General features: G+C 43.7%; 1 protein-coding gene across 5 annotated transcripts in view; it reads left to right on the plus strand.

Annotated features, from left to right (window-relative positions):
• LOC115760524 (NACHT domain- and WD repeat-containing protein 1) overlaps nucleotides 1-12,074 on the plus strand; it is a 25,886-nt gene continuing 13,812 nt past the window's right edge. For all 5 annotated transcript variants that reach the window (XM_030701901.1, XM_030701902.1, XM_030701899.1 and 2 more), the window contains exons 1-10: nucleotides 1-291; nucleotides 352-647; nucleotides 2,287-2,447; nucleotides 2,506-2,650; nucleotides 2,754-2,919; nucleotides 6,608-7,517; nucleotides 7,613-8,076; nucleotides 10,457-10,904; nucleotides 10,994-11,120; nucleotides 11,223-11,334. In XM_030701901.1, the coding sequence (XP_030557761.1) occupies nucleotides 97-291; nucleotides 352-647; nucleotides 2,287-2,447; nucleotides 2,506-2,650; nucleotides 2,754-2,919; nucleotides 6,608-7,517; nucleotides 7,613-8,076; nucleotides 10,457-10,904; nucleotides 10,994-11,120; nucleotides 11,223-11,334 (3,024 nt within the window). In that variant the 5' untranslated portion in view covers nucleotides 1-96. The remainder of the gene's footprint in view (nucleotides 292-351; nucleotides 648-2,286; nucleotides 2,448-2,505; nucleotides 2,651-2,753; nucleotides 2,920-6,607; nucleotides 7,518-7,612; nucleotides 8,077-10,456; nucleotides 10,905-10,993; nucleotides 11,121-11,222; nucleotides 11,335-12,074) is intronic.

Below are 12,074 nucleotides of genomic sequence, written 5' to 3' on the forward strand. Positions count from 1 at the left end.
CAGACTCGCACGCAAATAAACAATAAATAAGGCCAACCGAGTTGTCAACAAACGCATCGCTTCTGGCCAACTGTTTGGCCATAACATTTGCCCAAAATGGCCGCGCCCGTCGATGAGAGCGTGCTCAATGCGCTGCGGGGCGTGACCAGCGCCCAGACGCGCCTGCCCAAGCCACTGCTCATCAAGATCTATGTGGCCAGCCTCAAGCAGGAGTTCAACCAGGAGCGACGCATGCTGCTCGAGCTGGTCGGGCCCGAGCTGCAGATGCTCTACGATGATCGCCAGATCGAGGTAAGATACTTGGCAAGCTTAAAAGGGTCATAGGTCACACACTCTCTCTCCTCTTGACAGCTGGAGATCGTGGACATGCACTTTGGTACGGGTGCTTTGGATGTGACGCTGCTCGAACGGGATCCCTACATGCTGCAGGATCTGCTGCACGAGATTGACACGTGCCACGCCCACTCGAAAAGCGTGTTCTTTTTGGCGCTAATTGGCGACGGCATTGGCCGCCCACCGCTGCCCACGCACATTGACGAGGACATCTATGCGGCACTCTCTCTGCCGGCGCAGGATATGGAGCTGCTTGGACGCTGGTATGCCAAGGCAGGCGCAGAAACGCAGTTTGTGCTCAAACAGGACTATCGGTAAGTCGGCCAGCCGAACAATTATCCTTGTGCATATGCGCGTCCTCGTTGTTTGCCAACTCAATTGCAGCTGCACAGCGCAAATATTGGCACAACTCATAAGCCAACAATGCCAGCCGGGGGCGCTGGCTGTTTGGACGTGTTGCATTGTGAAAAGGCCAATGCCAACACTTGACGGCCGTCAATTGTGCTTAAGGCTAATGTCTGCATGAAAGAACTGGCAAATAAAAAAATATGAGAACAAACTTACAAAATATCTCAAATAAACTAAATACCAAACCAAATGAAATAAAGCACATAAATAGAAATAAACTAATGGAAATGCTGGCAACAAAATTTAGATTATTCGCAAACACAAAATTTGAAAGCTGTCAAAATGCATAAAAGGCCATAGAAAAACTGCCACAGATTATTTCTTAAATATCTGAGGATTTAGCAAGAGCCGCATTTTTATGATATTTGCCATTGTTTTACATATTATCTGTCCGTTTGTTTCGGATTAAAATATAGCCTTTGAAGAGTTTCCATTCTATGCTTACAAAAACATAAAAAAAATCAATTCACAAAAGATATACATTCAAAAAGTTTGAATTCAAATGCTTCGCAAGCAGTTAAATATCAATAACATAAAGTGAGCGCTCTGTTGGTTAACATGGTGTGCAATAACAGAACGCTGTTTGACTACTAACATATATATTTACGGCTCTTTTGTTCAATTCTTTAAAGTGTTTGTTGTTCTTCTTGCTGCGATTGTATTTGCCCTCATCTTGCTTAAGCTTTCACTTACCCCGAGGATATGCAACTTAATGTTTCGCCTTTGTAATGGAGGCATTCACTTTGATGGCATCACATTTTTAGATATCCTTTATCCTGCTCAAGGCTTTTAGTTTGCTGTATTTCTCACGCTGATGGCTATGATTGTGTTTAATGAAATTCTTGAGTTCTTGAGCATTTATTGCTTCTCACAACAGCGCGTGACACGCAATTCGATATATAGAAAGTGTAAAAGTCGTTATTATGCCATGAGCACTTTCTCAACTACAAGTAATTTTCGAAAAAGAAAAAGAGAACACTTTACTTTTAACACGCTTGCTGTTTAATAACTCAAAGTCCACGATTGCTGTTGATTAAGTTAAGAGCACTTAACAAAGGTTTTTAAATGAAAGCAAATAAAATTTAGCATTAAGCAATAGCCTTTTTGCGTATAAAAATCAAAGTATTAAAGGGAAAACTTGAAATTCAAAATTAAATTAAGCCCAAAAAGGGTTAACATAATATAAAATGATAAATTTCCGAATACATTAAGTAGCGCAAGTTAAAGAAAAACTTTTAAATGAATAATGAAATTATGCGGCCATAAAAAGGTGACAAGAAATAAAGCAGCAGAAAGCAGTTAGCTGCATATAATCGACTATTGAATACCCTTTGGGAACAGCAGTTAATAAGCTTAAGTAGAGTAATTTATTTTAGTAAAAAAGTAAGTTACTTTGTATTCATTCCCTCTTAGTGAATATTAATTTGTATACTATGACAGCTTTAAATATTCATTTTGAAGCCATTTCACACCTTTCTGCGCGACTTTTCATATTTCTCCCGACCTATATCCTCCAAACTGACTCTGTTGTCTGTCATATTGCAGCTCGCTGGCCGCGGATGAGTGGCTGAGGGAATCGCACCTGTTGCAACAGCTGCTGGAGAAATCACTGCAACATCTGGCGACCGCGACAAATGGGGATTTGCTGCGCCGCGTGCAGCTGCTGCGACGCACACAAATCGAGCAGGAAGTGCAGCGGGCCATGGGTAAGTGAACGAATCGCAGCTGTCAGAACATGATGCTGTTAACCAGATATTTGAACAGCACACTCCAGCGAGAAGATACTGGCCGTGTTCCGGGAGCGTGCTGCCCAGTGCAGCGGCCGCGATGTGGAGGCCGGCGAACGTTTGCGTAAAATCAAAGATGAGCTGACCATGAACCTATCAACGGATAATCACACGACGCTAGTGTAAGTAGCCGGACACGGGGGACTCATTAATATAATTGGCGACACATAATTGTTATTGCTGTTGTTATTATAATTGTTGCAATTGTTGTTATTATTGTTGCAGTGTGCCTGGCAGCGCCAGCAGCGAGGCCATCGATCCGGACAACGAGGACCACGAGGCGTATTTAAGTAAATTCAAGAACAAAGTCACCGACAAGCTGCGTCTGCTAATCGAGGCGCACATTACAAATGATCCCGATGTTATCAAGGGGAGGAAAAAGACTGTGCAGGTAAGTGAAGAGCTGCACAAATGGGCGGGGTGTGTGGCGTAAGGGGGGTGGCGGGGTGGTTGGGGTTGGGAACGTGCCGCAATTAACATTGCAGACAAGCTACAAAGTGGTTTTTGTCTGCGCCGTTGCGAACATTAAATTAAATTTATTTTTACCCCGACAGCCGCATTTGTTTTTCATTCCTTGACGCATATTTAATCCGCAATTGCCGGGGCTGTGAGGGGCATTCAGACGCACCTGCATTCCGATTGTATAACGCTTAAAGCAAAACACTCCAGAAATAAGAAACAGTCATAAATTAATTCCGGGCATTACAAGCCCCAACAAGCCAAAGATGGCCCCCAAACATTTTGGCTGGGCCATTTTATACGCCTAAATGCGGAATCTAAAATTTGACAGCGTTCTTAAACTTTTGCTTGGGCAGGCAGTTTTACAATTTTTGTGGGGGAATTAAGTAACATTTTGAGTAGGTTGGCAGTTTCTTACTTATTGTTTATGCTCTCGTTTAAACGGCCTAAAACGCTTTGGGCAGGTTAATTAAATATGTGCGAGAGTTTATGTGCGGCAAGTAAATTATGCATTAAGTTTGTATTGCTTTATATGAGCCAAAGTCAGAGGAACGTTGCGCAGCACAGTGGATATTGCATAAGTGAAACCACAATTTAAGGCAATTTTCGTTTTTAAAAACGTATTCGATTTTAAGCAATCATCTTTTCAAATAATTTTCATTAGCTTCAGCACACGTACAGAGCACACGGACGCGACTGCTTGGAACAGGAAATAATAGTGCAGCGTGCTTAACAGACAAACGTGCACTAATACATGCACAACACACTCACACCAGTGCACAGAATTTTGTTAAAACTGCTTTAAAGCAGTACGGGGCATCTCATATAACACAGCAACTGCTTGCCTGATATTACCTTTGTCATTAATAAGACTCGAATGAAAAGAGTGAAGCAGAAATCCAAGAGGACTTTAGTCGTGTAGTTGTGCTCTCAAAGCATCGAATTCAATATCTTCGCAGTAAATCATACAGAATCATATTAAATAACACACTGAAGCCAAGTAAACAATGCCAAAAATCAATCCATTACTTATTCAATGTTGCCTTGGCTGATATATTGTTGACTTTCTATAAGTGTGGCTTAAGTAGAATTTTCTTAGCATTCGCTTTATCAATTTCGCTGTTCAATATTTGCTGAAACACCTGTGAAATTGAATTGCTAAAATGGCTAAAAGGAAAAAAAATAACGAAAAGAAACGAAAATGAAGAGAATCCAAAAGCAAAACCAATAACAAGGCATCTTCTTCATTTTCTGGCGTAAACAAGGCGGGTTCTGGTTGGCTTTCCAATGCCGCCAGCAATAAGCATTTTTGGCCAAGACGCCGCTGCTGCTGCTGTTGCCTGCCAACAATCTACTTGGTGGGCGGTGGGGGAGAGGCAGCGGCAGGGGGCGGCACAACTGGTAGCTGGGTATTCTTTCGGCCACGGACTCGCGTTTGCCATTCGTTGGCTTTTGTTAAAAGCATTTAACATTTCAACTTGGGCGCAAACCGAAGGACGCCGCGTAATGCGAGCCTTGGCTCTGGCCCATTAGCGGACGCAGCCTGCCTGCCTGCGTTCTCCTCCCGCACTTGGCTATGCTGCTCTACATGACATATTAACACACTTACACTTGTATACAATGCAGGCCCCACTCCTCATGCCCTGCTTTTGGCCCTTGCGCTTGATAGCACCCACACGAACTGCGCTTGTTTGCACTTAACGACGCCTCCTTCTTGCAACATCAACTGCAACGGCACGCCCGCCCGCACTCCTTTGTCCCACTGAAATTTAAAAGCCTTCCCAGCGCCTTTAAAGTCAAAACGTTGCCCGCCCTCCTGGCACACCCACAATTTCAGAAGCCCATTACCCGAAGGCAGCTAAGCACTTTGACAAAATGTTGTGGCATTTGACAACCTAGAAATATGTTAAGTGTGCACACCCACAAAGAAGAGGAAGAGAGGCAGGCGCTCACCTTTAGCTGTTAGCACAACATGGCGTATGCGCAACTTTTCCATGCATTATAAAATTGCAAGCAAATGTCGAGCTAATTAAACGACTCCTTGAACAACAGCTGCAGCTGCAGAACCACAGCCACTTCCACACCAGACCGCCGCTCGTCTTTCTCGGCAAATGTTGATTTAGTGGCTAAATCAGAGCCAGTGCAGTTGGCAGTGAGCAGCGGTCCAATCAGATTTGCAAGAGCGAAAGCAGCTTATTGAGACCAGAAACACACACTTCAAACTATGCGAGCATATGGGTACACTGAGCGAAAGAAGGGAATTACGAACAGAGTTTTAAGTGGCACAAGGATTAACTTTAATTGGTGTGTGATGTGTGCACTGAGAGAAATAGTCGAAAAATAAACAGAACTAGCGATAAACTCCATTTCAACACTGAGAGAAATGCAATGCTAGATATAAATAATAGTTTCGCTAAGCTTATAGATATTTGATTGTAGTAGCTTTAAGAGTTAGTTCGATTTTGATTATGATGCCCTTTATTATATATTTAACACTGAGAGAAATGCGCTGTTCACTCTGGATATTTAACTAAAGCAAACATACAAGATTAGCTAAACTTTTTGCAACTTTGCAGAAAAAATGCGAATAATATGAAGCCCGAGTAAAAATAGGTGCTAAATCACATTGCTAGGATACGAGTTACGAATAATCTAAATAAACTTTAGTTCAACTTTATTTAAACTACTACACTGAGAGAAATGCAACTTGCTGCAAATAAAAGAACTTTAATTTTCACGATTATTAAATTGAACTTAAGACTTAGTTTTGTAGGACTTAGCCTCTGTTTTTATAAGCCGAAGAGCACTTTTTTAATAGTTCCTACCTTTAAATTAATATAAAGTAAAATTCAACGTGCAAACTTGAAAATTGACAACTTGAAGTCCACACTTGTGATACAAGGAGCTGCTTTTAAGGTCCAACTCAAGTTTTTGTTGCACAGTGTATGCATGAGCTGAGTCTGGATAGCTTAGACAGAGCTAAAGATGAAGATGAAGGGCGCTTGACTGCATGGAAGGAGTATGTGTGAGTGTGTGTGTGAGTGTGTGTGTGAGTGAGTGTGTGTGTGTGTGTGATTGTAAGTGGCGGGTGGCGAATTGTTAGTGGCAAGCATGCCACTGCCACTCAACAGCAACAAAAACAACAACAACCTCAACTTGAACCACAAGGATGAGGATGTCAGTGACAGGGAGACGGACTCAGCTCAGCACAGCAGGTGGCATTCTGTCAGTAGCACAGGTAAACAAAGTTACGAACAAACACACTAAGCGTCACACAAACGGAATTGAGGCTTGTGGGCGGGGGCAGACAGTGTCTGACAGTCAGCAGCGGATGATACTCTGGCATAATATATGCCCCGGTCAGGAAACGAGAGGCGACAAGTTGGCAGCCATAGCTAGCGAGAACTCGAACTTGGACACGAACTGGGCATTGGGCGGAGGGGTCAGGTCGGTGCGGGGCACTTTAGCTGTCTGGCAGCTCAAATTGGTGCGATTTGGCTGCTGATTGTTGACTATTTGAATCCCATTTGGCAATGGCTGTCAAGGGCAATCGCTCCCAATTTTCTTGCTTTTTCTTCGTATTCTGATTTATTTGTATATATGTTTTTCACACCGCACAGGAAATCTTTCACGAGCATGCCACACATTTGCGGATGCTGCGCGAGCACACGGAGCGTGTGGTGCTGCTGGAGACGCAAGTGCCGCAACAGCTGCAGCTGAATCTGATGGCGAATTTCAAGAACGGCAGCCGGCATGCTCCGTACTTTATATGCGGCACACATGGCAGCGGTAAGAGTGCGCTGATTAGCACACTCTATGGCCAGGTGGGCGGCTGGTTTGGCACGACGCGTGTGCATCGTGTCATACGCTTTGCGAAGGCCACGCCCCGCTCTGCATACAATCTGGAGCTGTTGCGCGTAATCTGCCAGCAGATCTCAATTATATTCAACATACCCGAGGGCTATTTGCCCAAGGATGCGTCCTTCGATCCGCTGTACATTAACAACTGGTTTCAGAATCTGTTGCGTCGCATCGAGGACATGAACAACGACGTGTTGTTTCTGTTCATCGATGATCTGCATCTGCTGAACCCGCTGGATTGCGACATTGTCGCCGCACTCTCCTGGCTGCCGACATCGCTGCCCTGGAATGTGCAGATCATATGCAGCTCGACCACGCCCGTCGAACAGCTCAAGTTTACGCCCATGCAGCGGGATAGGTTCAAGTCGGCGGAGTATCAGTTCGATCTGGGCCTGGAGGCGAATGCGACCCGGCTGCAGCGACCGGAGCAGTGCGCCGCGGATGTCAGCTTTGTGGCCTATGTGGAGCAGCAGTTCGACGAGCTGGAACAGCACTATGGCCGGCAGGCGGTGGCCAGTCTGGCCGCTTACATCACGTGCTCCGAGTACGGGCTGACCGAGACCGAGCTGCTCGAGCTGCTGATGCCCACCGATGATCCCGAGTCGTTAATAGACACGCACAACGGACACTTTAGCTTCGCCAGCTTCAAGAAAATACACAAGCAAATGGGTGAGAATGAATCCTTAATTATCTTATGCCCCAGTTTATATAAATTGCTCGCTCTCTCTCTCGAATTCTCTTTTGGTTTCTCTCTCTGCCCACAGATAAGCGCCTGCTGCTGCACGACAAGATTATGTCCGGCAAGGTGCTCATTCAATGGCGCCACAATTACTGCGCCACGCTGGCCAAGCGACGGTATATGGATGTGGAGCGAACACGTTGCCTGCACATGGAGCTGGCCAATTTGTTTTTCCCCCAGGACGAGGACGAGAGCACGCTGGAGAACGATACAACACGAAGCGACAGCAAGTCGGTTGTCAGTCTCAAGGAGCGTGAGCCGCACAAGGATAAGGACAGAGAACGCGAAAAGGATAACGTATCGGCTGGCCGTAAATCATCCTCAACGCATCACAACGACGACACATCCACCTTTTACAATCCCATTGCCGCCGATGTCTCCTACAGCATGCGGCACGTTGAGGAGAGCTGGCATCATCTCATGCGCTCCGATGACACGACTCGCTTCAAGCAAATCGCAGTCTGTAATTTTGATTTCCTGCTCGCGGCGGTAAGTTGACAGTATGCCACCCCCCGCCTTACTCGCTCCACCCACACCCATTCAATCATTTTAACGAGCATTCGCAATTAGTCAGCGTTGCGGAAATTAGTTTAGGAACGAGCTAAAACCACTTTGCAATCATCTCGATTTGCGCCTTTGTGTGGCCCACAAACAGCTGACAAAATCTGCACTCAACTTGTCTAATAAACTTAAACAAGTCATGAAAATCGAGCAAGTCTTCCTCTCAGCCACAAGTTCAAGCATCTTTTATTTATGCTTCATACATTTTTGATAAGCTGGCAAAGAGTTTAAAATTTCTGATGTACATTTTTAATAAATGTGTCCCATCAATAGCTAAAATGTCACGGTAATTACAGATAGAAATTTGAGAAATTATAGCATTTTACTTCAGTTAAGCTTAAATGCGCCTTTTTCTACTTTGCCTACTAATCTTCAAATTCAAAAAATGCTGCATGTGAATGTGAAATGGGACTATTTTTGATTAGTACACCTCATAAATTCATTATGAATGTTCTTTAAAAACTCGGAACTCTGTCAAAGCTGAATCTATTTTCTAGCTAGAGGGTATTTAGCCTGCATTTGTCATCTAGATTGATTCCTTTTGCAATTCACAAATCTTATAAAATGTTATTTAAAGCTAACCCTTTTTACATTCACATTTCAAGCATTTGCTGCTATCCAAAATAGTACAAGCTGCTCTTTCAACGTGCTTAAAAGACACTTGTAATTAAAATCAGTTTGTTTAAGTAACTTAAAATGAAGGAAATGCTTAAATTCAAAAGGGCTCAGATGCAATCAGCCGCTGGTGCGGCAACTTAAGTCCGAGTGCTGAAAGTTGCATTAAGGCTTAAACAAAAGCGCGACGGGTCCGTCTTGGTCGGCTGCCAACTCATTTGGCGTTTAATTGTTTGAAATGTCGTCGTTCATTATGAAAGTTGTTCATGCGGAAATTTCGCCGAATTGCATTCGCCAGAAGGCCGAAACTGGCAAAAAGTTGGCGATGATTATTTAAGCAGCTTTCGTACTGGCAAATCGAATTAAGTTAGTTTTCATAGCAAATTGAACACCGCTCGACAGATAAAATATGCATTTAGCCATCAATTTTGAAAACCAAACAATTGCAATTCATGCAAAAATATGCAACACGTGCAGTTCAACTTGGCCAAAAAGCGAGTAACAAAAAGTTCGTCCAACAGAAATATGTTAACATTTCTAAAATGCTTTTTATTATGTTGTGGCAGCTGCAGCTGATATGCAAAACCGACACGTGCCACAAATTTTGCCACGGCATTGGCCATCAGCAAATGTGGCATCTAATTGCATAGCCATTCGACCTGCCTTTCAATTAGGCGAATACCTAAAAGTGCAGCAGCTGCAAATTGATTAAATTAACAAGCGCCAAGGTCAGTGCACAATATTTGTAAATGTTGCAACTTGGCATTTTTGAAAATGTGAGGACCTTTCATATGTTCAACTGGCTTAAATTCTGTCAAGTCAGCTTGGCGTCAAAGGGCCATCCATCTGTTTTTATGTGGAATTAAATTAACTAATCAAATTACAAAATATTATAAACATAATAATAGAGAACATTAAACTGGCTTTTAGATGGACTAAAATGGACTTCAAATATCTTGCTTTACACAAAAACATTTTCTATAATATAGTTTAAAAAATGTTGCGCAGATATTGGAAAGCTTCTCAAAATAATTTTCGTATATGAAGTTATTATTCGCCCCATAGGAAAGTAGCTATATGTGTTATAAAAATTCAGTTTTATTAAATTCTTGATCACATATGTGAAGCACGCGTTGAGCTTGGTTGGAATAATTCAAAATTTCCACTAGACTATATGGAGCGTATACGCAATATTCATAAATGCTGAATTACACAAGACGTATACGTAATATTTTTATTACTTCTATAATATACAGTATTGCAGAGCTATACACGCGGCGTATACTTAATTTTCGTATTGCGACCACACGACGTATACGTAATATTCTTATTAATCCTCCAAATGTTGACGTATACGTAATATTATAAGTGTTTCTGCAAATGGTAATGTATTTGTAATATTCTCAATGTTCCTCCCAATTCTGACGTATACGTAATATGCTAAGTGCGCCTCCACATGCATGACGTATACGTAATATTCTTAATGCCCTCGTTAATGCCGATTTGCACAACATAAATTATACGTAATATTGTAAATGCGTCTCCAAATGCTAACGTATACGTAATATTCTCAAAGCTCCTTTAAATTCCGACGTATACTTGATATTCTTAATGCCCCTGTTAATGCCGATTTGCATAAATAGTACGCGACGTAACATCCTAATAAGCGCTGATAAGCACACATATTTTGCAGGTGCAAACGGTATCCATTAGCTATCTGCGCTGCCTAATCGAGCACGTGCGCTGCTATGTGCTGGATCGGGACATTGAGCTCATCTACTACACCATACGAAAGTCGAGCGATGTGCTCACCCGGGATCCCATGCAGCTGGGCTCACAGCTGGTCTCGTGGCTGCGTCCGATCGGCGAGCACGACGACGACGACAACTCGCTGCTGAGCATGACGGTACGCTCGGCGACCGCCTGGTGCGATGGCTATGCAGTGCCGCTGCTCGTTCCGCTGACCGGCTGGCTGCCGGCGCCGTTGCCCTCGCAGATACGCAACATGACCGTGTCCGGCACCGGAGTAATACGCGCCGTTTGCCTAGCGCCGTCGCGGCAACATCTGATATTGGCCACCAATTCGGGCGATGTGCAGCTGTGGCACATCATGAGCAACTCGCTGGAGCACACGTATAAGGGTAAGGGCGTCCGTGCTTAATGCGCTGCCATTAGACGAGCTAATCATGCCACACACACACACACACACAAACTTATACACACTTTGCAGGACACACTGCGGCAGTCACGTGCCTGCTGGTGGCGCCGCAACAGTCGCAGCTGCTGCTGACCGGCTCCGAGGATACGACTGTTTTGGTCTGGCACGTGTCGCTGCGCGAGCGACGAGCGCACATTAAGTAAGTTGTACCCTCCCCCTAGACCTTTGACAATGGGAATCTCGGCAGGCACTTTTAATGCGTAACATTTTGCTTTTTCTTTTCACTTTCTGGCTACTCCAGAGCCCACACAGCGGCACTGACGGGCGTGGCAGCTGGTGTCAATAACACGCTGATCATCAGCAGCAGCGAGGATGCAACCATCGCCATCACAGACCTGGCCAGCGGCAAATTGGTGAGCAGAGCATGTGCCATAGAAACTGCTAGCAGGCAATGATTTTTTATTGAATTCATATTAAATTGCGCGCACGCAATTTACTATTTACTATTTGCTATTTTTAATTTGTTCACATTTTTGCCCCTCCATTTAGCCATTTGCATTTCGCTTTCAGCCACACACAAATTATGAAATGCATAATGCAGAATGTAAAATGTGTAATGTGAAATGCATTTTGCTGTTGCCTAATTGCGAGAGTCGCGCCACGAGCCCGACCCACAACAAACAAACCGCATTAATTTGCATAATTCCTTAGCCAACGTTGTGGCTGCCACTGCGAGGTCATAATCTCTGCCCATGTGTGTCTGTATGTGTGCGTGTGTGTCTGTGTGTGTGGATACTGCGCACCCTATATCATAGTCACAAAAGGTTATGTTTGCATATATTAAAGGATTTATGTTCCAGCAAAAAATTAGTTCAGGCATGTCAAATTTTTAGTTGGAGTCAAACCTGTTCGAGTTTTAAAATGTTAACATAATTCACATTTTGCATAGCTGTGACATGGCCTTTGCTTACAGGCCCTTATTAACATTTGTTCACTATGTTAAACTGTTAACATCTGTTCTTCTTGTATAATTTCTTAATCAATTTTATTGCTTTACAGATTATCACACATTTCTTTTACAATGCTCACCAGCTGTTAAGCTTGTGAATAACTAACACCTTTTGTTTGCCCTTGCTTTTGCGCTCTGTTAAGC

The sequence above is a fragment of the Drosophila novamexicana genome, unplaced genomic scaffold (assembly GCF_003285875.2).
Source record: "Drosophila novamexicana strain 15010-1031.04,08,12 unplaced genomic scaffold, DnovRS2.1 tig00000462-arrow-pilon, whole genome shotgun sequence".
Taxonomy (NCBI): Eukaryota; Metazoa; Arthropoda; class Insecta; order Diptera; family Drosophilidae; genus Drosophila; species Drosophila novamexicana.